The 26073-nt window shown below is 44.4% G+C and overlaps 4 protein-coding genes across 8 annotated transcripts; 2 read left to right on the forward strand and 2 right to left on the reverse strand.

Annotated features, from left to right (window-relative positions):
* Positions 1-893: 893 nt before the first annotated feature.
* On the reverse strand, positions 894-11438 carry LOC308392178 (uncharacterized protein). Of its 2 annotated transcripts, XM_080875095.1 has the most exons (9): positions 11097-11438; positions 9166-9287; positions 8726-8949; positions 8521-8622; positions 7201-7302; positions 6354-6467; positions 5975-6083; positions 3747-5707; positions 894-2342 (listed from the first exon to the last, which is right to left on the reverse strand). In XM_080875095.1, the coding sequence occupies exons 2-8, from the start codon at positions 9269-9271 to the stop codon at positions 4191-4193; spliced, it is 2274 nt and encodes a 757-aa protein (XP_080731221.1). In that variant the 5' UTR covers positions 9272-9287; positions 11097-11438; the 3' UTR covers positions 894-2342; positions 3747-4190. The 2 variants fall into 2 exon arrangements, with proteins under 2 accessions (XP_080731221.1, XP_080731222.1); XM_080875096.1 differs by lacking the exon at positions 11097-11438 and having other exon boundaries at positions 9166-9420.
* pdf (peptide deformylase, mitochondrial) lies at positions 10541-14197 on the forward strand. Its single transcript, XM_080875101.1, has 3 exons — positions 10541-10686; positions 11466-12076; positions 12177-14197. The coding sequence occupies exons 1-3, from the start codon at positions 10682-10684 to the stop codon at positions 12332-12334; spliced, it is 774 nt and encodes a 257-aa protein (XP_080731227.1). The 5' UTR covers positions 10541-10681; the 3' UTR covers positions 12335-14197.
* A 140-nt stretch (positions 14198-14337) lies between these two features.
* Positions 14338-18182, reverse strand: spata2l (spermatogenesis associated 2-like). 4 transcript variants are annotated; one of them, XM_080875097.1, is made up of 4 exons: positions 18047-18182; positions 16563-16912; positions 16187-16480; positions 14338-15881 (listed from the first exon to the last, which is right to left on the reverse strand). In XM_080875097.1, the coding sequence occupies exons 2-4, from the start codon at positions 16908-16910 to the stop codon at positions 14997-14999; spliced, it is 1527 nt and encodes a 508-aa protein (XP_080731223.1). In that variant the 5' UTR covers positions 16911-16912; positions 18047-18182; the 3' UTR covers positions 14338-14996. The 4 variants fall into 4 exon arrangements, with proteins under 4 accessions (XP_080731223.1, XP_080731224.1, XP_080731225.1 ...); XM_080875098.1 differs by lacking the exon at positions 18047-18182 and adding an exon at positions 17579-17714; XM_080875099.1 differs by lacking the exon at positions 18047-18182 and adding an exon at positions 17574-17712.
* On the forward strand, positions 18075-25549 carry LOC308392181 (peroxisomal trans-2-enoyl-CoA reductase). Its single transcript, XM_080875102.1, has 8 exons — positions 18075-18195; positions 18343-18476; positions 19227-19510; positions 20663-20770; positions 22712-22851; positions 22981-23077; positions 23670-23794; positions 24676-25549. Exons 3-8 carry the CDS (start codon positions 19426-19428, stop codon positions 24850-24852), a joined length of 732 nt encoding a protein of 243 aa, XP_080731228.1. The 5' UTR covers positions 18075-18195; positions 18343-18476; positions 19227-19425; the 3' UTR covers positions 24853-25549.
* The last annotated feature ends 524 nt before the right edge of the window (positions 25550-26073 follow it).

Consider the following 26073-nt stretch of genomic DNA (forward strand, 5'->3'; position numbering starts at 1 on the left):
CTATCGAGTAAAAGTTATATCGCGATACATATCGTTATCGTTCTATCGCCCAGCTCTAGTGGTCAGTGAACTCCTCCAAACCGAACCACCTTAGAACGATTTACAGTCTCTGCAGCTCCTGCACATCATTTACGCTTTTACGTCACGTACCAAGACAAAAAGTTACTGGTTCATGGAGGCTATAAAATACTAAGACTGACGTTTGACTGAGAAAAACATGTTATGCATTCACGTGTGCGGACAGCCAGTCACTGTGTTCTCAATCAATAGCCGACAAACAAACAGAACTTCAAACCAAACACACTTAATGCTCGACAGCTACAGTGAGCACTCTGACTGGCTGACAGTGAAGAGGTGGAAACTACTCTTTATGCAACGGCCCATCAGTCAAGCATCATGCAGTCATTTCAAAATAATGTCAATGAAAAGGAGACTCTCCTCTAGCTTTCAGGTCTGAGAGGTGAAGCCAGCGTTCTGCCCACTGACCAGCAGGGAGTGACTCCTGTTTACAAAAAAGCAACAGCCTCTGCCCCATCTTTAATCTGCTGCTGTGCTGTGGATGGTTTTGTCCTTTCACAGAGGGTGGATTGTTTTTGTGGTGGTGATCTCCTCCATATGGAGCTATGGGCATCTGAGTGGCGTCTGACAGAAGCAGCTGTAGCAAACGAGTTTTATTGAGGGGACCATGACGTTAATTTGTAAATAAGATTTTTCTGTGGCATCTGAATGAGAAGGAAAGCTAACATGACAGTGGCAGAAGCACTCAGCAGGAGGTTTCATAGCAGGACTTCACTAACCAATGAAAGCTACAGTGGCTGCCTTTTATTTTCAGTTCAATTCAAATCAGTTTTATTTGTATAGCAACAAATGACAAGAACAGTTTACTCAAGGTGTTTTATACTGTGAGGTAAACACAATTTACAAATAATAGAATACTTTAAAGTCTCAGCAGGAAGACTGAAGAATGCCTTTTCAATGTTATTGTGTGACTTCTGTTTCTCTTGTTTTTGTTTCATGCTTTTGGGGAGATCCTGCAAAATCCTGCCTCCTAATCTGAACGAACTCGATGTGTTAGTAAAAAAAAAGGTTTGCAAAGTTGGCAAGTTCTTCAAATGTCCTGCCTCAAAATGCTAAAAAACTAAAACTGTGTTTATTGGCACAAACAGCCAGAAAAAAAACTGTTTTCCCTGTTTAATTTCTATCTATGTGAGGAAATGAGCCAGATAAATCTATACTTGTAAACATTTATAAAACCCTGTTTCTTGTTAATCCCTTTAACTCACAGATAACCATAAAAAATATTGTTTGAGCAAATAAGAGAAAGAGTTACTAACCAGATATTTTGGCTTCTTGTGTCACCTTGCAAAGTTTCGTGTGGCTGTCGATCAACAGAAGGCCAAGAAGAATAGCCGAGACCATAATCCTTATTTAAATAAAGAAGAATTACTAAATTCATTTTCAGCAGGGATGCACCAGCATCTGGTGATATCAGCCAATAGACTGATGTGAGTGCTTCATATGAGTCGCTTTATTTTAACATCAGCAAAAGCTCAGAAAGTTAAAAGATGATTAAAGAAGCAACAACAACAATGAAAGAAAGGACTTAAGGTCTTATGGGAAAGCTCAGAAATGACCGTCTCTGGGACTTACATCAGACACACGCAGCAAAATGAAAATAAAACAGGACGCACTGACAGTAGCTGAAATCATCATCATCGTAATAACTCCGCTTTGTTTGTAATGGTGAATAACGGTTACTGTCACCTCGATGTGATTTAGATTGTGTTGTAGGTGGTAACAGGTCACATGCTGATCTCTGTGGCAGATATATTGGATTATAGAAGGTGGCAGCATGAGGCGTGAATGTTTTCTGTCTCTGTGTTTGAGGCAGCAAAACTGAACCGGTCTGTTTGAAAAGGAGCTCTGCTGCCTGTCCAGTATGTCCAGTATGTCCAGTATCCGTCATGGAACAACACTGTCACGTCCTCTCCACCACAGGGTGGAGGGTACCAGCTCTCATCATTTTGGTGCACACACTGAAGGATCTTAACTTCCTTAGGAAGTAGAGCCTACTCATCCCCTTCCTGTGCTTCTCCACATCACTGATGTCAGTAAACTCTGTGTCTGTGTTGGCCTTCATCTCCATACAGAAAACACAAGGAAGAAAGAAGCACGTCTGACATCTGCAACCTGTTAGCTTTGCAGGTTCTGATTTTACAGGTTAAAAAGCCTCTGGGGGCGGCGTTTAGCTGCACACAAACTGTGGTTAAACCACATCACAGGGTCCGAGTTCATCACGTGACGTACATCTCATCTTCCTTTGTATCCTGTCCTGCAAAGACCTGTATTCAAGCACAAACGAATAAAAAAAATCACATTGCAAAAGATAGTTACTGACAATTTCTGAATGGCGTTTAATTATATTTCACAAAAATGCAAAATAAAGCAAGTCCGTGATCATTTCAGGCTTTCATCGTTAATGGTTTTTGAGATATACGAGCACAAATGTGCAAAAGGAGACGACTCAAAAACCACAGAAGAAAGTAGCAGTTCCAGGTAACACTGCACTAGCTGTTTGCTCTGTTTATCTTTTTATCCTGGCTCCATCATTCAAGGCCAGGATGAGTTAAGCTAGTTAACAACGTCCTCATTTTACCCCCACCATGACGCTGCGCTTATTTACTGTTCCCTCCAATAGACCTGTGTAAATACGCATCTGCAAACAGAGTGGGTGGGACGATGGTTGACCTCGGTGCTGACCCGTGACTTGTAGATGTCCTGCAGAGGAAAAGTATACACGACTACCAGTGATTGGTCCTTGGAGTACGGAGAGGAAAACCAACTAGAAGCAGTGCTGGCAGTGACGCCAGGCGATATAACCAAAAGCACTACAGCACAGCTCAGCAGTAATACTGTTAAAGCCACACGACACCACCAACCAGCAAATATTCATCTGTTTTAGTCGCTCTGTCATCATCCTGCAGTGGTTTGCACTGTTGCCTCGCAGCAACAAAATCCTGGTTTTGAACCCCACGCAGGACCTTTCTGTGTGGAGGTGACATGTTCCTCTGTGGGAGTACCCAGAGAGTCCAGAGTCATGCCGTTAGTGGGGTTAGGTTAATTGTGTGTGTGAATGTGAGTGCGATTGTCCGTCTGTGTGTGTTAGCCCTGGACAGACTGGTGTCATAGCTTAAACAAAAATACAACATAAAAATAAAGAGGTGTTAGGAACCAGATGAGAACTGGGAATACAACTGGGTTGTACGCTTCTCTGTTCTTCCTCCAAACATAAGCAGCGTCTCTGTGGCCAAAGAGCTCTAGTTTCACCTCATCTGAACAAACGGACGAGCTTCCAGTCTGCGCTATCTTCTCTTAGTCTGCAGCCTCACAGTCCCTTCCTGTGCATCAGCTCAAAGCTTCCTGAGCTTTTATACTGTGTGTAAACTGAAGATAACCCTCAGGTGTAACTTGATTTTACAGCTTTGACCATCAGAGTTAGAGCACATCGTTACACAGCAGTGCTCTGTGCTGTGGCTCAGTGAAAAGGTTTGCACTGGTGCAAATAGAAGTGATGTGTGCTTTCTATAAGAAGCTGGTTCCCCACTTGGAGAACGTTTTGAGAAAAACTTTAAATTTAATAGGGGGTTAAAAAAAAAGCGTGTCCTTGTTTTTATGTCGTGTGAAGTGAAAACAGGAAGCCAAAAGTTAGCTGTGCAAATGGAAATTATATAATCAGAAACATTTACCTCGGTCTGGACTTCCAGGTGGGGTAAAAGTCCTGAAACGTTGGACCTGCCGACGGAGCCAAACAAAACACATTACGAAAACACAACGATCCCCTCTGTGTTGTTTATTCTCAATTATATAATCAGAGACCTGTTATGATAAACCCGAACACTCGATACACACCTGCTACAATAAAGCTGCACCATACAAACGTTTACAAGAAGCTTTTCTTTCCTTTCAGTTGAACGTGTTTGAGTGCTACCTTCTTCACATTTTAATAGGGAGACAAATCTATTTAAAACAATTCTATGTTCTGTGTTTTGCACATCTACATTCAGTTAGCGTAGAGGAACCGTGTTGGCTCACAAGAACAGACAGATCATTAGAGAGCACTGATGGCTGTATCTTCACGCGGCATCTAAAAATACTCTAAAAACTCGAGTACTCGAGTAGGAGAAATTAGTTCAACTGCTGTCACCGTGACTGAGCACTCTCGCATTTTCATACTCTAACAGAAGTCTTTTCTTTTTGATGTGAGGTCTATAATCAGGGTCACGGTCAGGTGACTCCTCTCCGTCACTGCTTGAGGAATCAGTGGAGTAAAGAGCGTTCACATCGAAGGAAGAGTCTTCCTCCTCTTGCTTCCTCCTTTCCTCGCCGTCGCTGCCTTGCTCCACGGGCTCTTCCGGCCCGGCTGAGGCTTTCCTTCGGGTCAATAGGTGACACTGCTCAGAGCTCAGCCTGGTAAGACTCACGTAGGGTTGTAGCAGCTTGGAGTGCAGCAGCACACCCTGACTGGGCAGCGATAGCCTCAGCTGAGCTCTGAGGCCTCGGCTGGTTTTGTCCCTGCCTGCGGCAGAGGAGGAGCGTGAGGAGCGCCGGGCGGTTCCTGATCGAGGTCTGCTGTTCTTTTGTGGCTGACGATGGCGAAGAGAGCTCCGAGGGACGACTTTTTTAGATGACTTGGAAGATGGTGTGATTTGATTGGCAGCACAGGCGGAGAACAAACTCTCTGACTGAGCACCTTTCTGAGGAGGTCCAGAGACACTGATGTCACTGGCTGTGGCTGGAACACCCATCTGAGAGGTACTTGGGTCCTGAACAAGCTGCTGGGGGGTTTGAGCAAATGCCTCCAAATCCTCCTTGTGTCTGTTGGTACTGCAGACCCGTCTGAGCTTTCTCTGTTCAGTCGGGGTTTGACACCAGGCAGAGCGAGATGAACTGTTTTTGTCTTTTACGTTTCCTGAGGTGTGATGGTGTGGAGAACTTAGCATCTCCGAACTGGAAGAAGCTGCCAGAAGAAGCTGCTTTGGTGATGCTTGCTGGTGTTTACAGCTCGTCCCGAAGGAGCCGATGTTCACCAGTCGGACCACCGGTGACAGCAGAGCAGGCAGCGGAGAGCCCCGAGCAGACGAGGCCTGAGGCAGAATTTGTGCTTGTGAGGTGTCGCCTGAGGATCCGAGTGACCCGGAGCTGCGCCTGTATTTGGGTTTTGCTGTTCTGGATGCTTGGACTGCTGCCCGAGGAGGGCTGGGGGTCTGCGAAGGTGGCTGATCGGACGGACAGGGGATGAGGTCAGATGGTGTGAGGTCCTGCGATGAAGAAGTAGAAGACGACGACGGGAAGAGCAGGGGAGATGAGGAAACGTTCGGCTGAAGGAGAAGCTCCTCCGAGCATCCCCGCAGGATGCTCTTCACCCATCGCTGGTGTTTGGAGCAGAACTGAGGGGTGGGGGCCGCCTCCTGAACACTTGTGCTGCTTCCCTGACTGCCCTCTTCCTCCGCTCTCTTGTTCACCTCATCTTCCTCCTCTGGTTGCTGATGTCCTCTAACGTCTGAGCTCCTGTCCGAAAAACTGAAGCCGTCTTCGGACACGTCGCGAGGAGCCTCCTCTGGATGAACATCTGGATTAGTTTGGCTTAAAGCCGACTTAAAGAGTTGAGGCGACCGAGATATCGACGACTGACGACAGGAAGCAGCATCTAAAGAAAGAAAACAGCGACACGCTTGATACTGATAACAGTGGATATTCATAATTTCACACAAAGATCTAATCCTGCTTGTGTCCTAACAGTAAAAATATACAGTTTAAAAGGAGAAAATTACATAAATAAAAAGAAACAGCAGAAATGGTAAAAGCCACGACTCAAAGCTAAAGAAATCTACCCTAAAATAAAATAAAATATAAAGTTATTATCTTTTTATGATGTAAACTTGAGGTGAACTTTTCGTGTTGAGCTGTTTCTTACCGCAGTGCAGCAGCTTCTTCAGGGTCGCAGCTATGGTGGTGGAGTCAGAGCTTATCACCTCTAAAAGTAGCTTCTCCTCTTCAGTCACAGGGCTCTGTTTCTTCAGGATCTAGTGAAGCACAAATGTTCAGTTATCACAGCGAGACATTCTCACTGCTGGCATTTCTGCTCGTCTTCATTTCCCTCATCAACAATCTTAAAGGAAACTTGTGGAGTTTTTGACCACATGAGGTCGCTGTAGAGCCAACGGGACAGTTTATCTACATTCAAACTCTCATTTTTACAAACACATCTTTAAACCCTGCACACACACACACACACACACACACACACACACACACACACACACACACACACACACACACACACACACACACACCTTATCAATGTAGGTATCTCCTTGTAACACAGCATCCAGCTCATGGAGATAATGCAGCAGCCTGTCCTCGACTTTCTGGGCATACCGTTCCCCATACTGCTCGTCCATGTCATTCTGCAAGACAGACAAAAGGCATCATCCCATGAAATTCAGCATAATAAGTGCAAAAGTCTTGAGCCACACTCCGTTTCTACGTCCAGATGGGCAGAATCAACTTTTTGGGATTTCTTTACCTGGATGACTGAGCATGCAATCATGAAAGACGTGTTTGGGAATCACTTTGTTGGTGCAAAAATATGATTTTATGTCTGTCAAACTGCTTGAATGATTCAAGCTAAGTGTAAAAAAAAAACCATTCCTCTGGAAGTGGTGCGAGGACTGAGAACGAGCAGCCAATGTCCAAAGTTCTAGCACATTACTGTTCCTCCACGCTTGATCACTTTTTCAGGTTGGCAGCCCTACGACTCTGCAGCTCACGGAAAGATTTTGTACATCGTAGCTCTGCAGCGCACCCTGCTGGCCACAGTTAGGACCGCTTCATTTTTGGCCCAGCTGGGATGAGTTTTTCTCTACTAAGAAATCTAGTTGTACAAATACATGCAGGGTTGCCTTTATGATAATTCCAAACATTCGAGGTTTGATCAAACCCGACTGATTATTGTGAACAGCACTGTGTCTCAAAGCATAACTTTGGGGAAACTGCAATGCCTTTATCCAACAAATCCCAAACTGTATGATTTAGAAATGTGCTGAATGTGCATGAATCACGTAGGCCATGAATATATTGGGACTGAAATGTATATAGAATATTCTGGATCTGTCTCATAATCACTTACAGGAGATTTACCTTAATGTAATGTTCAAGTTTGTCTTTGTCCATAGCAAGTGTTTGCGCCAGAGTCCTAAAGTCCAGGTGGTTCTTCCTCATGAGGAACATTTCTCGTTGGCTCTGTGCAAAAAACACCAGAACACATAGAATCACCTGTTGATATAAGTAAAGTTTTTCATGCAGGCAACTGTAACTGTTCCCAAAAGCCAATTCCAGGTATGCTATCACATTTTTCAATATGCAACAACACAAAATGTTATGAACGATTTACTTTATTCACAGAATAAAAGTGCCTCGCTCGAGGCTTCAGAAAGAGGACTGAAGGAGAAAGAACGGGTGAGGTCACAGCGATGAAGTACATCTATTATATACAGTCTATGACAGCACACCACCAGTGTGCCATCTGTGAGGAGGCAAAAACTAACAAATAGTTCGATTCAGTTTTATTTATATAGCGCCAAATCGCAACAGCAGTCGCCTCACAACACTTTATGTTGTCAGGACAACATACAGAGAAAGCTCCATCAGTCAAACAACCCAGTATGAGCACTTGGCGACAGTGGGAAGGAAAACTCCAGCAGAGCCAGCCTCACAGACTGAGGGAGGGGCGGCCATCTGAGCAACCGGTTGGGGGGTGAGTGGAGGGAGGCAGGAAAACCCCCCCACAAACTATGGAAGACATCCAGAGCTTGATGCTTCCTGTCTGGTGTCTGAACTTTTCCTTTACCTTTCTTGAATATTTATTATAAAAATGTATCATTTATATTCTTAATCCTGCTGTAACACAATCATTTTCTATGTGGGATCAAAAAGTATCCATCCATCTATCTTTCTTCCTGATGTCTAAGGGGTTCATTTAAAGGAAACAATCGATGCAACATGTATGAGACATTTATGAGAGCTCAATCAGCCACAATAATAAAATCATTGACAGGTGAGGTGAACAACAGCCATCACTGTGTTCCAGTGCTGAGTTCTGCTGGGAAACCTCGGTCTCGACATGTTTTACCACCCAACCAAACACCGCAGCGGACAAAACACACTCCAACGGACAACAACACTGCTCAAAGGTAGCAGCCTCCCTCAGCAGGACAAGACAGCAGCAGCACACACAAGCTCATGAACATAACAAAGCCTCCGACTGGACGTGCCAGGACAAGTCCGATCCTGTAACCCACTCAGACCCAACAGGACACCCCCGGAGGCTTTGTGCCCCAGTGGTTCGGAGCTGTTCGGTGAGTTATGCATAATATAAGGCAGGTACTTTTAACTCAGTTTTGGTCTCCACCAGTTCAACAGTGGCTTCCAGTTAGTTCCGGTGCAGGGCAGGTCACTTACACACTGGTCTTGGTACTCGGGGAGTTTGCTCGGGAAGAACTGGCCAATTTTTGACACGGTGTCAACCATTCCCCGGCCCTCTTTGAGCATCCACATAATGACCTGGAAGGAGACACAGGAACCACCAGGAGGTGAACGTTCACGAAGAAACAACCCCATTTGACATTCCTGTACATGCTTACTGGACCACTACTTATTTCCCTACCGTGGTCTTGAGGCCAAACATGATCTTCATGTGTTTGATGGCAGGAATCAGTCTGGGTAGAAGTCGGTACGTGGTTTCCAGAAACCCTATCACCCTCTCAAAGTGCTCCAGGTCCCTGCTCTTTATGATGGAATAGACCTGAGCAGAGACGACGCGCAGCCTCCACGAGTCTTCCAGACTCAGAGGTTGGGAGTCCACATCTGGCCAGCTGGACAGGTCCAAAACTGTGAGCACACAAAATGAAGCCAGCATGTCACAAGCAAACGCAAAGGCATGAATACTTTTGTTTCTAAGACTTTCTTTATCTCTGCTGTTTGAGATTAGCTTTGCAAGTTTCATGTATATGTTTCTTCTACATCAGTATAAAAAACACTCAGACAAAGGAGTTCAATAAAGTTTTTGTTGTGTTAAAACTTTTTATTAAAATCCCCAGAACCAACCTTGTTGTATATCCATCATCTTGTGAGTCCAGACATGCTCTATGATCCACACAGGCAGCTTAGAGAAGCTCTGCATGCGTCCAGCCCGCAGCTCCCCTCCGTCCATGGCTCAGCTCCGCGGGCTGTGTGGAGGGAGACGGAGGAGAGCATCAGCCCGCTGCACCTCCTTAAACCCCCGAACCACCACAGCTGGACATGTACCGGCAAGTTGAGGATGTCACGCATCTGAACATCCCCGGCTTTTTTTTTTAAAAAAATGTTGCAAATAACTTCCTTTGCATGCCTTTATTTAGCATTTCAAAATAAAAGCTTAGGAAGCAAGAAACCCCGTCTCTCTCTGTAACACCAAGTGTGTCAAATTTGCTTCATGTTTGAGTTTTTCAGACTTCGTCATCGGTGTTATTTTTTCCCTCCTCGAAAAACTAATAGATTGCACAAAGATTCAGCAAACATGATACCAGGTAACCTTTTAAAACCTGAACCATAAAATAACAGCCAGAAATCTTTCGTTTTTTGATAATGGAGTGTTTGTTGAACCTTTAGACTAATATATCTAAAAATATATCACATTTTAATCTGCATATATGAGTTTTAATTTGTATCACATTTGCTACATTAGCCGTATGTTTGCAATTTAGGAATTAAAAATGTGTCATGCAATTTATATCATTTTTTGAGGGTAAAAAAAGTCACGCTGATGATGTAGAAGTCTCAAAAACTCACAAAAACACATGTATCAAATACGATATGCTTGGCTTTAAAGGGTTAAAACTCAACTACAAGTTTTTTAAATTGTGAGGAGATTCAATTCAACTCGATTCTAAAATAAAAAGTATCATTATTATTTGTCAACTATTTAATGGTTCAGGCTTTAAAGGCCTAACAGACATTTACCAGTTTGAGATGAATCTGCTGTAAAGTTGAACACAGTACAATATGAAATAAAAAGGAGAAATAAATGTTAAAGCAGTATATGGATATATAGAGATATAAACTGATGAATATTATGGTGTTCCCATCTTTCTTCAATAAGTTTATACGTTATTAAATTTGAACTAACTAGTTAACTGTATAAAAATTGCTCAAAATCAGTCATCAAGATTTAATTTCCTATGATAATTAATATCTATGCAGCCAATAAATGTGTCTATTGATTCTATTTGTTTGTTTTTATTACAAAACATGTTTACGTGATGCAATCATCTGATCCGAGCCACGGTCTGAGTAACTCACTCACACATGCACTGTATACTTAGATCAAGTCCTTTGCACTACTTTTGAGCACTTTGTTCTCCCATGTGTGCCTTTTCTATTGGCCATAATTGGCCCATATTTCGTTGTACATGCACAATGACAAAAAAGGGCTGCTCTATTACATAGGTAAGCACATGGACTTTTATTGTGAAAGCGTGGTTGACCAGGAAGAACTTTACCGGAGCCGTGAATGTCTCTGCCCTGACTTCACCCTCCAAACTATGCGGTCTTGTCTAATCCACAGCGGAGCTCAGACGGTTCTATGAGGTAACGGGAAGCTGCAAGGCTTCGTTTTTGTTGCGCTCAGTCAGTGCTGACAGTTATCTGACTTTTTATTTTTATTCATTGTTACATCAACATGCTAACGACCTAGCTTCAACAGCTCACGGTCGCTCTTGAACTGGCGCGCATGTTTCGTTGCACCTGGACAAACCGCTAGGTGGTGTCTGACTTAACGCTAAACAGGTGTTTCTCTAATTGATGTGTGCTGAGGGTAATATTAAAGAGCGTGATGTAAGAAATCACGCGGCGATATAAACAAGTTCAAGGGTGGCTGGTAATGCTAGCAGCAGTTTGTAGCTCTTGGGTATAAGCTTATATTTCAATGACAGAGCTAACCATCGAGCTCTCTGCATCAAACGGCGATGCTTGAAAATATAGAAAGCCATAAGACTTACCGGACGTGTTAGTTGTAGTCATTAAAATAAAAAGGGTGTCCACTAAACACTTAAAAATATTTTTTAAAAATTCCAAGTTGCGGCCCTCTCGTGTTAGCCGGTGTCCGCCATCTTTGTTTTGGTTCGGAAACACAGGTGCGACTTGGGAAATTGAGTTTTGCTGTATGGTTTGAAGATGGTGGCACTAGCAAAAACAGGCATGGGGATGCTAGAGATGCGGTGGCAGATGTGATGATCTGTGGTGACCTCTTAAAAGAAGAATGAGCAGTATTTTAAACCTTCTTACTGATGGAAGTCAACAAAGTGTCAAAAGATGTCTTTGCTTTCTCTGACCGACCTAAATGGCCTCCTTTTGTCTCTTTGTCTCAGTCCCACCATGAACACGTCCTCAGTGTCTCTGCTCCAGCTCTCCTGGACCGGGCTCAGACTGTATGCATCTAAAGGCCATCGCTCTGGAGCCCTGAGCCTGATGGCAGCAGCTTCCACCCGTCTTCCACACACCTCACCCTGTAGACGCTCCTTATCCAGCAACGTCAAAGTGCGCTCCTACCTGCAGTACGTCAAACGCAAGATCATATCCCCCCCCAGTCCTCCGTACAGCCATGTGTGTCAGGTAGGAGACCCGGTGCTGCGTTCACATGCAGCTGCTGTGGACCCTTCAGCTGTAACAGGACCTGAGATCCAGCGTGTCATTAAAACTATGGTGGCAGTAATGAGGAAGCTTGAGTGCGTGGGACTGAGTGCGCCTCAAATTGGCGTGCCACTCCGGATCCTGGCTCTGGAATATCCCCAAAAAATGTTTGAAGAGAGCGCGCCTGCCACGAGGGAGGTCCGCGGTCTCTCCGTCCAGCCCCTAAGGATCTTTGTGAACCCACAGCTGAGGGTGCTGGATGGTCGGACGGTGCTGTTTCAGGAGGCCTGTGAGAGCATCTCGGGCTTCTCTGCCACGGTTCCCCGCTACCTGTCTGTGGAAGTGTCTGGTACGCATGCTTAAAGCTCAACAGTGACACGTCTCATTTAAGAGTGTCCACATTTGTAAGGTGTGCCTTTGTCTCGGGCTTCTGTCTTCTCACCCTGCAGGTCTCAATGAAAATGGCGAAGCTGTAACGTGGCAGGCTAGTGGCTGGTCGGCCCGGATCGTCCAGCACGAGATGGACCACCTGGACGGCGTCCTCTACGTCGACCGCATGGACACAAAGACCTTCATTAATATCAACTGGCAGGCACACAACGAATAGAGTGAACACCTGCTCAGGGCAGACTGGCTAACTGGCGATGCACATGTGAACGTGTCTTCTGGTTTCTGTGGACCACAGATCTGTACTTTGACAATAAATGCTGAAAGGATGCAGAATGGATCTTTAAATGTTGTTGCCTTCCATCATAGTGAAGAAAGGATACGATTGGGCAGGACTCAGTTAAAAGGCTCCAACAGCTGGAACACCAAAACACTGATGTGGGCTAAAATATTGCTACCTTATAAAGCGTGGAAACTGCTTTTCAACACATAAGCAATTATTTGTGTCATTAAAATGTTAATTATAGAAGTTATGAAAGCTGGTTTTTTGTCTACAGGATACCTGAGGGCTGTGGTACGAAGCAAGATGAATGATTTAGCCAGCTTCGTCAAGCTTAAAGAGTTTTCTGTGTCACAAACTTCTAAACCACCGTGGTAATGATGAACACATAACCTGAATTTCAGTTTAAAATGAACTGAATTTGAATTAAAATGTGCAAAAATCACCAACTTTCAACAGTTTAGCATTTTACTGTTATATTTTTATTTTCTGACAACATCCCTGTTTGGAGTAGGGCAGCGGTCTCCAACCTTTTTTGCGCCACGGACCGGTTTATGCCCGACAATATTTTCACGGACCGGCCTTTAAGGTGTTGCGGATAAATACAAGAAATAAAACTAGTACCGGTACCGAAAAAAAGATTCATAACACACGTGAAAAGACCCAGGAAAACAGAGCTAACGATGACAAAATAACGCTGAAAACCGATAAAAACCCTGAAAACTATACATTTCACACCTGAGCCTCAACTCTCGCGGTCCGGTACCAAACGACTCACGTACCGGTCCGAGGCCCGGGGGTTGGGGACCGCTGGAGTAGGGGACACTCACAAGGATCATTATGTGGAGGGAGGAGTCACATGACCCCACAAACTGCCCCTTATTATGTGAGCACGCATCAAACCCGAAACAAAAAGGCTAGCTTAGCAAAGTGGCTAACCATTGTGTTTTTCCTTCATATCTCAAACTGAGGTTTCAGGTTTTGTTGAGCCAGCTAAGGCAAAGAAAGCCTGACTGTGTTCAACTTCATTCTCAGGCATTTAAAAATTTAAAAGTAAATGTGGGTAAATGCCAGAAGTTCCTCTAATGGCCACTGGGGGCCGGTTCCAAAAACGAGTCGATCCATGATGTCATCTGCTGTTAAAGCAGCGGCACCAATGTGAGAGCACTGTAACATCATGACATCAACACCACTGGACAATCCTGGCTGCTGTAGATGAGTTAGCAAAATATAATATCAGAAAAAATGATCCTAAAAAACATTACAACTATATCTATAGTTTATTTAAGTGTGCTGTGAAGACATTTGGGAGTGCTTGAGCACCTGAAAAAGGACGAAGCAGCACCAAGCTCTGGCTACTGTGATCTTTGTCCAAATATGAACATTTTTGGTTCCAAAAAACCCCAATAACAAATAGATATAATATCACTTTGAACCACGAGATGATGCAAAGTCCAATCTGCCCTCAGTCATCATGAGATATTCTAACATTAGTAACTATGTGCTAACGCAGCATCTGTCACAGTACAACAGCAGGAATGGTTATAAAAAACAGACTCGGATTAGTTACAAGACGTCTTTAAAGACAGCAACACAAATTCATTTCAAACAGAAGTAAACATAACGCTCAGTGAATTACTGCAGGAAAAGTTTCTGGTAGAAGGCTGACCGGGTGGTTACAAAAGGTTTTTACAGAAAGAAGTGTTATCCTTTTGTTTTTGCACCGTGTATGAATATCACACAGACGCATGACCGCCGCCGAGGTCGGCGCTGCCGTGCAGCTACATTTCTGGGAAGGGTGCATGTCAGGCTACATTGCAGCATTAGCAGAGTACAATGCAGTTTGACAAACATTTGGTGTAAACAAATGTTTGTCCTAAACGTGGAAAGACTCCCTTAAAGTGTTCCTGAGATGTTGCATTAAGGCGACAGTGGAAAAGCTAGGAAAACAAAGCTTCCAGCTGCCACTGACATTTCAGAAAATGTGCTTTAGACAACAGTGAAGTCACCTTAAAGGCAAAAACAAGCAGATTTCAGCACTCGGCCAAATGATTACTCGAGAAAATAATTTCATAGTTACAACAAACGTTAGTTTCAGCTGTTTTTACCTTTCACAGCAAATTACAACAAAAGAAAAGAAAAGAAAAAAAATGAGGAAAGCCACATAACCTGCCAAAAAGTAATATTTGAAAACTTCTCTAATACAGAAAAATGAAGGTTCTTAGTGTTAGTTATGAAGCAATTACATTTTAAATGCTGTGACTGATTTTATATTAAATCATACCCACCACACCCGGTGATCACGCCAATTCATCCCATGTTACACATGTTTACCACACATACACTTTAATGGCACATTGACCCTTTTACTGCAGTCTGCTGCAGGACACAAACATAAAACACTTGCTTTTGCGTCATGAGTTACCGCAAAGCAACCTGCGAGCGCAAAACCACACCACACAGAGGCTGTTACATGCAAATATCAAATAAATGGCACAATGGCAGAACTTCAAGGCAGCGTTTTCAGTTCCAGTACGCAGATTTAAGTCACTGTAACTTTTGCTAAATGCATCTCGTAAGTGCAAAGCTTTTCAGACCTTTATCACACAGATGTTGACTGGTCAAATGTTTGGCCGCAGCTGCATGCAAGCGGATTTCTGAACCAACAGCCACTACAATATTCGTTTCCACAGTATCTGCACAGGACCAGAGGCTTTCTGGAGCACCACTTTTTACAGGAGGAGCACTTTCCCAGATGTGTGCTGTGATGGAGTGACAGGCAGCATTTCGCCATGTTGCAGGATTTCAAGTGGAAGACTCTGCACTCGTGGCACAGGATCTGAGGGTCTGGATTGTTGAGATCGCAGCATTCGTGGTAGGCGATGGCAGGAGGGAGTGCAATTATTGATGCGGGGTCTTCACTCAGAGGTAAGGAGCTCACTGCTGCACTGCTGCCAGTGAGAGTGGGTGATCCGAGGCCTCCACTCTGCATTTTCTTCACTTGTTTCACGTTGTGGAGATTCTTTCTGCAAATCTTAAGGACTACACAGGTCTCATCGTGCAGGGTTTTGCATTCAGAGCAGTAAGAACAAGAATCTGAGTTCTGGACGCACCTGCAGAGGTTGTGGTTGCCATCCTCGCTCTTCAGAGCCTCGATTGGATCTACCTGCAGACTTTGAGGCTCAGAGTTTGTTTCACCCAGCCTCGTAGCACCAGGGGAACGCCAGCTTGGCCTCTTGCTGTCCGCGGAGTTTCTGCCGGTGAGCGGCTCTCGCGGTGGGAATGATGCTGTTGTTCCGTTGCTGTGTGTTTTGACAGTGGTGGGTGATACGTTGTCCGCTGTCGTCCAGATGAATGAGCAGGGACTCTCTTCCTTGTTGACAACCATCTGCGGGTCCCCTTCATTAACCGGATCGGTGTACAGATCCACGTCTCCATCGGGCTGCTCGCCAACCTCCAGCATCTTCTTGGTGTTCTCCACAGCAACCTGTAGGGAGGTATAAGTAATAAAGTCAATTAAGGCATTTCATATCCTACTGTTGCATTTATTAGCAGGAAGAAAGAAATCATACAATTGACACTTTTCTTTGCTAAACATTTTGCCTCACAGTACACCCTCCTGGACCAAACATAGTACGACAAAGCAAGATTAGTGGGTTAGTGAGGAACGTTTTCTATGATTTTAAAGGGTGGAAGTTAAAAACAGCTTGCTTGAGGCAGACAATGAAGCGATTGGCTGCACCAAGGCTGAAAGAAAACAAAACAAAAGATCTCAGCATCAGCGTCACATACCTGCAGGCCGTTTCCTCGCTGCCTCTCCATCACTGCGCTCAGCTCCCACTGGGTGTCACCGCAGTGCTTCCCCAGCGCTGTTGTAAGAAAGTGGCACTCGCAGCGGGCCAGGAAGAAGGCGCAAGACAAACAAAGGAGGGTATCCGAAGAGGTGGAGTTCACTCTGTGCGTCTGGAGATGGAGCTGCTCAGATGATGACGCGCTGAGCTCGTAGCCCAACAGGTTGAACAGGTTCTCGATCTGAGCCGTCGACAGCACCGGGGTGATGTAGTGCGTGAACGTGCCGGAGTACATCTGGGACACAAAATGTGAAACTTTAAAATCACATTTGATTATTTTAACTGAACACATGAACTTTTTTCTCCTTCTGGCCCACCTGGATTACAGTGTACTCCTTCCTCCAGGGACCCAGGTACAGGTTCAAGGCTGCTTGCTCCAGCACCTCAAAGGCTTTGGCCAGGCCTTGCAGGCCTCCTCTGGTTCCAACTTGTCTGCTCCATCCTGCTGCTGTGACTGCCTTGAGCGACTCCTCCATCACCCTCAGTGGATCCACACCCAGGCAGTGGATCTCCTGAGCATTTCCCTCCTTCATAAGTCCCTCCACCTTTCTCCACAGCTCCTCATCTCTGCACGGCAGGCTCGAGCCCTGTTCCACGATTTGGCGCTCCAAACTGCGATCGTAGGCGCCCGTGAGATCTACGTCTCTCTTCCGGGAGAAGCTCATCTCTTTCATCCATTTATAAGAGAGAGAGACAAAAATAAACCAAGATGATCCTAATAACTGAGTCACACCTTTTTTTTTTTCTTATTGCTGTGCATCAACCTAACAGTGCCCACTGGCAACGGATGTCACTGAGGGAGTGTCCTATGAATTGAATTCCACCTCATTTCACTCCAATGGGATTGACTATATTTCTCTGTTCTGTTAGTAACTATTCAATAAAGAGTTACAGTGTGACTAAAGTTAAACACACACACACACACACGTGTTTTCCAGGCTCCTGCTATGTCTGCAGCACATGCTGACGTAACTGTGGCCACTGGAAATATAAAACATTTCGACCTTTAGCCTAATTAAATAGCACACTCTGTATCAGCTGCGACTCGCTTTGAGCACATGTTAATAACGAAAGTGAAACTTTGCCATAAGTGAAAATAAGTTGACTCACTTTGTTTTTTTTACATCTACCAAACTTTAACGTGTTTTCAGGGAACATCTGGGAACTTAAAGCTCATCAACGAGAAAAACGAGAACCTTTTTTTTTTAACAGCCCCACTTAGCATTAGCTTAGCCGCGTCTACTACGTTAGTTACCCAAGAGAACTTACGGGTCGGACAGTGAACGCACCCCCCGCCCGCACATTGTAAACCGGCTTGTTTTCCTTACTTTACCCAGTTTGCGGTGAAGTGGCGCAGGGAAGCTTGGTACCGAGCTGTTCTTCAGTTCGGCCGATATATAATCCGTCGACGAAAGCGAAATCAACTTTTATCAACCTTCCAGTGTGATGTCAGGCTCAGTCTGTGTGGGAAAATACCCAGGAAGTGCGAGGAAGCGGCTGAACCTCCCCAAGGAAGATGTACATTTTTCATATTAAGAAGACATCTATGTCGTTTTGAAAACACGCCGAATTACACGTACGCTCCCGATAAACTTGTAAACGTAACGATTTAAGTTTTAAAATGTGTGTTTTTAAGCCAAAGCGCGAGGCAATAGAAAACCGGTATAATTTGTAGGAAAACTCGGACTGAGAGAACATGAAGGTATGTTCGTAGGTATGCGAAGCTAACGTAACGCAGCGGGCTACAGGTGGGCGAGTCTGGCTTTGTTCGATATAAAACGTGTCTGACACACAGACTCACCTGTTCCTGGCACGTAATCAGCTGTTTTGGCGAGTCCGGCCACACGACAATCTGCTCGATTATCTGGGTAACGTAAACATTGTCACGTGGCACGGGATTTCCAGTTTATACAGGGTGTGTTTGGCAGTTGTTCCTGGATGTGCCGTTAGGTGGGTGGAAACAATGGAACAATTGCTTTAAATTAAAAGAAAAGTGATGTAAAAACGGGCTGAAATACAGAAAAGGTGGAAACAGGAAGAAGCTGCAAAGTGTGCTACCGAATAAATCGATTAAATCAACAGTTTTCTTGCGTGTAGTTTCAGCCACTAGATGGCAGCATTTCACCTGCTGCGGCAGCCTCACCTCTGCATGAACCACTGACACGGCACACGCAGACACACAAACACACGTCTTCCTGTCTTTGTGAGGACGTTTACTGACATGATCACAGGTGAGCAGCTAGTTTAAACTCTTTAGCAGAGTTTTTCTGGTGCGATGGGAACATATCCATACATTATACAAATAAACTGTAAAAGTATTTGTTCTGTGGTTGTTTTTAGGGCGGATTTAATGTGTTTCTGTTTATATCTAGTTCTGAGCAATAGATTTGTGAGAAAAGTATAAATGTATTGCACTAACGAAATATAATTCCTGATAATATACCACAAGTTCATTACCCAAAGTGACAAGAGGTCACAGAATGTCCCAATCAAGGCTGTAAATTCTCTGTCAAAATCTTGTAACACTTTCGGGGTTTTGTTTGTTTTGAGCCCATTTGATGCAGAGTTCAGATTAACATAGACTGTATATAACAGATGGATGTAACCATAATCTCTGGTTTACAGAAACCTTTTAGTGAAGCCTTGAGATGAATGTTTTTGCTGCTCCCATCTTAGTTTGCCACAATCTGACATCACACACGGGGCAGACCTGACTGCACACTCATAAAGCGGTGTACTTATGAATGAACAGCCAGGCCCATCATGGAGCACATGCTGCTTTACCACCTTTCTAGATCATTGTGTGCAATATTATGTTGAACTCAGTAGTAACTTAAACTGGTCATCGAGCCAATAAACTGACTGCCTGAATTAATGGTCACAGATCTGAATTTATCCTCACCCCTGAAAGGTGCCCTCACGCTCAGTACATGTTCCCACTTCCCACATTTAAATCTCTCCACCGGTCCTTTCAAATTTAGCCGTGCCGGGATACACATACACACGGAGACAGAGTATGGGCGTGGCTTCAGTGACCCCGTAGACAAGGGCGGACCCGTGATCCTTTAAAGCATCCCGGTCCGGCCAGGATGCTCTGCACAAGCCAGCAGCTTCACTTCGCATCGACAGAGTCATCCTCCACCCTCCATCCTCCAGCAGGTCTGTGCAGCTACAGTCGGCATGTCGAACTCGGACAGGGTTGTGTTAGCTCTCGGAGGAGCGGGAAAAGTGGGCTCCGGGATCGTTAAAGGACTGCTGGATAAAGGTAAGCTTCTCTGTAGCTCGAAGGACATTTGGCAGGGAAAATAAACTGAGTGAAATAGAGGAGGACAAATCTTTGGGGCATCTATGCGTTTTTACGCGCAGGTGTCTTTCCCCTGGGCTTTTACGCGTGAGGAACTCCATCATTATAAACCGCACTGTAAACACTTTATGGGGATTTTTGTGCGGTATGGCCACTTTTAATAAATACAGTTATTACTTATTTATACTTTATACTTATTATTGTTTTATTGTGTCTGAATTGTTAGACAATTAAATAATGACTCGCCATAAGTCATCCGCCCGCGTGCGTAAAACACTGTATTGGGCTTTCTATGCCACGCTCTACACCGACAGGTCCGCTTATCACATTTTTATGAGGGTAAAAATAAATTTGAGCGCGCAATGTGACAACTGATCGACCAAAAATCCCCTTCCACTCTCATAAAACTAAACTGCAACACAAATGATCTATAGTTGATAATAAAATGTTGGATTAATAATCATAGACGTGTCAAAAACAACAGGCTGTTCAGCCTACTGTACAGGCTCCTTTAATCTTCCTTTAATCAAGACTTAGGGGGAGTTACCAAAATGACACAATGGAGTTCTCATAATAATGCTTCATTGTCAATAAAAGCATGTCCCATCAGGAAATCTTTGGAACAGTAAAGACAGAATAAACATTCTCAGGCAGTTGTGTGTGTGTGTCATTGTGTGTGTCATTGTACAGTTTGGCTTTGTCATATCTGGGATTGCTGTGTGGGTGGTTTTATCAGCACAGTCTCATAAAATCATATCGAAATTGATCTGAACTCCTATCATCATCATCTTAAACTAAATTACAGTTTATGGCGAGAGTTAAAAGAGCATAATTTCAGTTCAGCTTCATCCCTGTTTGGATTCTGTTGTGTTCTTAAAGCTGAAATCTGTTGTGGGCATTTACCGTTCTGTGCCTCCAGGAAGGAAGAAGCTGAGATGAGAGTTTATTGGTTGCATGCTCACAGCTTCTTTGTTTGAACTGAGCAGTAAGTTACTGTCGACATCCCGGTCAGATTTCACTTTCTGATGACCTTGACAGAAGCAGCACAACAACACAGGTTCACTCCATCCTACTGTCTCTGTATTAAAGGTCTCTGTGTGTTTGTGTGTCAAGGTTTTAAAGTTGCAGTGATCTCCAGGGACAGCAGCCGCCTGGAGAAACTCCGATCGTTTGTCTCTCCCAACACAAAGGATAACCTCACCACTATAGTGGGAAATGTGGGTAAGTCAGGTTACTTATCCTGCCCGTCTCTGCTCTGAGGATTGTTTGCGCTTGTCCACAGCCCTTATCGCATAATTACTGATTCCCCCCCGGCAAACACTTTAAATACAAATCCAAACTGTGCAAAAGAGAGCCTGCAAAGTATGGGAGTGGCAACATACTGCACCAGAGCTGCACTAAATCTGTAGAAACCCTCACATGTAGTGCAGCAGTGAACTTAATGTTGCAGGGAAACCTTTCTCAGGTGGATACAAGCACCATAACTGGCTCATTTACTCTTTTATCAGAAAGCCGGTTAGAGATCTGAAAATGAAGGACTGATTTTCTGTTTTGGTTGTTTTTATTTCCAAGATGGTCACCAACTCTGATGAGAAAATCTCATTTTACCATCATTCTTAGTATCAGGTTGTTTGTGTGTATGAGCTATCTTTAGAAAATACTCAAAAACCTCTTTGCGCCATTTTTTAACAGTGAGCTCAGGAATAAGGGTGTAGAGGCAGTACTTATGTTTCAGCCACATCACCTGAATGAACTCCAGGCACTCCTCATTACTAACTTTCTGTGGGGCCATAGGTGAGAGTTAGAGCTGATCATCTACTCATCAGAAGGTGGGTGGTTCAATCCTGGCTTTTCCAGTCTGCATGTTCAGCTTGGACTAAAGCCCAGATTGCCAAATTGGCACGTTCCACTGTTTGCTCAGTAATGGAGGGCAGACAGCGTCTTGTGCAAGTTCACACTCCGCAAGTTAGAGTTTGGTTCATGCAGGTTAAAGCGAAGCTGCATGAACCGAATTCATCATTTAGAAGTCTGAACTTTACAGGTAAAAAAGCAAAGCTTCAGGAACATTCACCATAGTTGTTCATGTGCACTCTCTGGTAATGAGTTCTTGTTATCATCACACACTCTCAGGTCAGGTATTTCCTATGACTCCAGTGTGACCCTTCAAATTTGTGCCAAGTGGAGCTGATGTTGTAAATTCTTATTTCAGACTCGGGTCGTCCAGCTTGCAAGTAAATGTAAAAGAGTCTGCACTCGTTCACTCACACAGTCTCCAACTGCTCATAGAGCAGTAATGGTGCAAAGCCTGTGAGCTAGTTCAGGCAGGCAACCTCAGGCACACCAACACACCTGCCTCTCCTCACGTCCAACACCAAACACACCCTCTCTGTTTGGCGGCCAATTTAAGCTGCAGAATTTTCCATCTGAGCCTCTGACATGTCAGTGCTGCCCTGCATCACCGCCTGCTGGTTCGTCCCCTCGTATTTGTACTGAATAATCAGCTTAGAGACATGACACCAAACTCTAACTAGAACATTTCAAACTGCTGTAATTGCACAGTGGTAGTGAGAGGGGGGGATTAAACCCAACCGACCTCCTGTCTCAGAAGTCTGTGGGCTTGTATTCAAGTACAAATCCTCCACCGTACAATGTGATAAAGTTCCCATTTCTTCGGTCATCATTTGTCTGCATCTTAGCGACTGTCTCAGAAATGATTTACTGACCTGATAACTGCTTGTTTGGGTTTAGCAAAAGACTGCACCTTGGGGTAACGAACATCAGCGACGTCCACCTCTGCCGTAACCTATCAAGTGTGCGTCCTGTGCAAAAAGGAACGTTAATGGTGATTTGTTATTTTCAGATTTAGTCAAATTATTGTTTTCAGCTGCTGATTTATTAGGTGGAGGTGCAAAAAAAAATCCTGTATTTTTTCCAGTATGGAAAGGGCTTACACCCCATAAACACACCAAACATTATTAAGAAAACTTCAGTGATAGTTGAGATGACATCACAGCAGCAGGTGAGGAAGGTGTTTATCTTCTACTGCGATGTTTTGTTATTCCCCAGTAGGGCTGAAGTTCTATATCGATGCCGATCTCAGTGATTCATTAGAGAAAACAAGTTTGCCTGTCCTCTCCTGAAGTCCAGCGTCTCTGTGTTCAGGCTCAGAGGAGGAAGCCGAGCAGGCGAAGCAGGCCCTGCTGAAGGAGGTGGGGAAAGTCACCGACATAGTTTCCTCTCTGGGCTTCAGCTGGTGGCAGGGAGGACCCCCACACACCCAGTCCCTGAAAGATCTACACTGGGTCAGTACACACACACTTTCCAATATACTTATTTAATTTCTTCTCCCTCACTTTAAACTCATGCAGCATGTAAACACTTGCAGGAGTCATTGGGGTGCTGTGATGTTTTCTTTCCTGTGAAATCTGCAGGTAATTGAGACGTTGCTTTTCAGCACATTTGTGTCATGGAAGGCCTTCTACCCCCTGGTGAGGGACGACTCCAACTGTACCTATACGTTCATCACAGGTGAGGCATCGCAGACAGCACCCTCCGTCGCCACGACGTCCACATTACAGAGAAACGCAGTCGTATTGCTGATGTCGCCTATGTCCTGTAGTGAAGACGTGTGTTTGCTCAGTGGGATGAGGCGGTGTGTGTGTGGCGCAGTGCTACTTTGCCTTTGTTCTGCCTCTCTCTAGTAGTACTGAGGTAGCATCTGCCAGACCTCAGGGCGACGTTGCTGAGCTCTGCTTCACCGATGCTTCTTCTCTCTCTCTGTGACTTTGCTCAGAAGTGATTGGGTAGCATGGAGACTGTTTGTGGTTAGTGGTAGCTGGATGGTATTACCATCTTTGGAACGATAGATTCAGATTCAAATTTACCAAAAGGATGAGAGAAGTTTTTAGTCTGGCTGAGCTGTTTGGTTTTCTCTCTTTATTCTCTCTGTCCACTTGGGGTCAGCAAAACAGCTGCCATGTTATTTTACTCACTGCATGTTCTCCGACTCTGACAGACTGCGTCCGTGGGTGTGCCCTGCCTCTCGTGCAGGGTCACCTGCGATAGCTGCTCGCCTTGCATTCCTGGTGTGTTTATGTAGTGTTTTGCTGCTTTGCCACAGGAGGAGCAGGAGAGAAGCTGCTGATGCCTGGTACAGGCTTCCTCACAGTGGGCGCTGCCAGCACCCTGGCTTTCTGCCATGTCCTCCGTGAGGAGTACCCCGAGGTGCCCTGCAAACTCAACCAGGTGAGATATTAATGGGATTGCACAGCAGGGCCTCAGATAAACTGCACAGAGTCGGCTAACATGACTCATGACCCTTTAGACCTGACCAAAAGAAGTCAGCTCACAGCTCAATTCACATGCCTGCCTCCACAATCATCTACGTATGTAATTCTCTCTGCTTTCTAGTGTTCACATGCACAGCCCTGAATTTCTTTGGCATTTGCTCACTCGGGGGAAATCTGTAATACTGACACCACTTTACCACCCATGCAGATTCAGTTCTTCCTCGATGCCTTTGTGAGAACCAGCTCACATTTCAACACATCCACATTACATAACCTTATTCTGTAATCTTGCATGACAGAAGTTAATCAGGCATTTTATCTAAATAGTGCATGTGCATATTTCTGCCTTTGTGCAAACATGCATATTTAGTCAGGAATATGCAAAAAGCTTCGTGAACTTGGCTGATAGAAAAACAACTTTGATGAAATCAGCCCTTATTAATCAAAACTTTACCTGATCTCCTGTATAAGATCAGATCAAACTAGATGAACTGCTCGTCTCTACCTCCACGATGTCTCTGAACCTGATGCATCAGATGTTTTCGTACATCTCAGAAATCGCCTTTGGAAACTGTTGAGAAGTGGACAGGGACTTGTGAGTTGTGAGATGATTGGATGAGCCATTTCACAGCTAAAACTTGATCTTACTACCAGTGCTTCCTCACAGGACGCTGACTAATCTCCCCACAGCTTTAACTCAGAGGTTGAAACCTGTTTTATGAGGACAGGAGGAGCCAAAGCTCGAAGCACAAACCCCGACATAAGTAGACGACCTGCTCTACATCCTACAGTCATCCCTCTATTGCATTCAGCCCCTCTCCTCTTCTCTTCTGACAGGTGAAGATTAACACAGGTGTAGCCACTCCTGATCACATGGTGCCCGGCTTCCTCAATCATCTGGACCTGGGCGAGGCTGTTGCCGCCCTGATCGAAAGACGAAACACTGCCCACAACGTTTTCACCATCAACTGCCCTGCAGACTTAAAGAGCGTCCTTCTGGAGAGGAACCTTTAGACTCCAAAAAAAAGACCCCACCTTCCTCCAGCCTCACCTGGACAGGATCGCACTGCTTCTTCTCCTGCACTTTCCAGAAATAGTCTCCTTTGGTTTCCTGTCATACAACTCTGAAACCTTGCTAGGCGTTGCATATTTTCCTGCCTGTTCTCACATCGTTAGCAAGTTTTCTCTCAGCATGTGCTTTTTATAGGATATGTAAGAAAACCAACGCCTTCTCCCTATTATCTGTTTCTGTGTGTTGTTACATAGTCTGTTCTGCCATCAACAGAAGACGTGACACACAGCTCCTTCTGCTAAATATTTTTGGTATAAGTAGACGTCTTAAGGCCAAATAATCAGACAGAGCAGGTAAAGAATGACTTCACATTGATAACGACTGTAGCCAAGTTAGCCAAGATCGCAACAACTGGTCCAAAATGTAAATATATCTACAGACAGAGACTGTACTGAGTGGAAGTTTTGACCACTACGAGTTTAACAGAATAATGTTTTAATAAGCTAGCTCTACAGCAGCATGCAGGTGGCTGTTACTACCAACAACGCCCCAATGTCCAAACATAGCTGTTAGGAAATCGACGCAAACATGCAAATAGCGCAAGACAAAAATCTTCTTTGTCTTCAACGAGGTCGCCGGGCCTCAAAGAAGCACTAAATGTAACTGTGTTTCCATGGCAACACCTCCCGGTACAGTTAAAAAGCTGAAGAGAACAAACTCTCACACTTCAGCTGTGGATGTATCTTGACAGACTTTTATGGAAGCCCGTTTCCGCCACTAAATAAAAACAAAAAAGCTAGTATCCATAACAAGGAAATGACGTCATTCACGTAGATTACTGATTGGCAGCGCTAACTCGAAATTTCGAGTTGCTTTTCTCAAAATTTTGAGTTAATAAATCGAAATTTCGAGTTAATATGTCGAAATTTCGAGAAAATAACTCGAAATTTTGAGTTATGGATCCTTTCTTTTTTTTTTTTTTTAGTGGCGGAAACGGGCTTCCATAGACTTTAGGAGTTCTGTATGCTTGAAATTTATCATCCACGACTAAAGAGAACGTGTTGCTACATGATCCCAGTGGTGGCGTTAAAAGTTTACCATCGCTGCATCCACTTTCTCCCTCTCGCTTCTCTGAGAGCTTCAGTGTTTCCCGCTGGTGTAATCGCACTTCACTCTGTGAAGTTTCTGCATTTGTTTTAAAGGAGTGAGAGAAAGTTACATCA

Source organism: Rhamphochromis sp. 'chilingali' (genome assembly GCF_963969265.1).
Source record: "Rhamphochromis sp. 'chilingali' genome assembly, chromosome: 2".
Taxonomy (NCBI): Eukaryota; Metazoa; Chordata; class Actinopteri; order Cichliformes; family Cichlidae; genus Rhamphochromis; species Rhamphochromis sp. 'chilingali'.

What these genes read in the sequence shown, in the direction of transcription:
- LOC308392178 (XM_080875095.1), bottom strand. Translation starts at nt 9,271, where the DNA reads ATGGACGGAGGGGAGCTGCGGGCTGGACGCATGCAGAGCTTCTCTAAG. An exon ending in CCGAGTACCAAGACCAGTGT is followed by an intron (nt 7,303 to 8,520) that starts GTAAGTGACCTG and finishes TTTTTTGCACAG; the next exon opens with AGCCAACGAGAAATGTTCCT. An exon ending in GAAGAAGCTGCTGCACTGCG is followed by an intron (nt 5,708 to 5,974) that starts GTAAGAAACAGC and finishes TTCTTTCTTTAG; the next exon opens with ATGCTGCTTCCTGTCGTCAG.
- pdf (XM_080875101.1), top strand. An exon ending in CCTGTCTGTGGAAGTGTCTG is followed by an intron (nt 12,077 to 12,176) that starts GTACGCATGCTT and finishes CTCACCCTGCAG; the next exon opens with GTCTCAATGAAAATGGCGAA.
- spata2l (XM_080875097.1), bottom strand. Translation starts at nt 16,910, where the DNA reads ATGAGCTTCTCCCGGAAGAGAGACGTAGATCTCACGGGCGCCTACGAT. An exon ending in AGGAGTACACTGTAATCCAG is followed by an intron (nt 16,481 to 16,562) that starts GTGGGCCAGAAG and finishes TTTGTGTCCCAG; the next exon opens with ATGTACTCCGGCACGTTCAC. An exon ending in AGCGAGGAAACGGCCTGCAG is followed by an intron (nt 15,882 to 16,186) that starts GTATGTGACGCT and finishes ACCTCCCTACAG; the next exon opens with GTTGCTGTGGAGAACACCAA.
- LOC308392181 (XM_080875102.1), top strand. Translation starts at nt 19,426, where the DNA reads ATGTCGAACTCGGACAGGGTTGTGTTAGCTCTCGGAGGAGCGGGAAAA. An exon ending in TAAAGGACTGCTGGATAAAG is followed by an intron (nt 19,511 to 20,662) that starts GTAAGCTTCTCT and finishes TTGTGTGTCAAG; the next exon opens with GTTTTAAAGTTGCAGTGATC. An exon ending in TACCTATACGTTCATCACAG is followed by an intron (nt 23,078 to 23,669) that starts GTGAGGCATCGC and finishes GCTTTGCCACAG; the next exon opens with GAGGAGCAGGAGAGAAGCTG.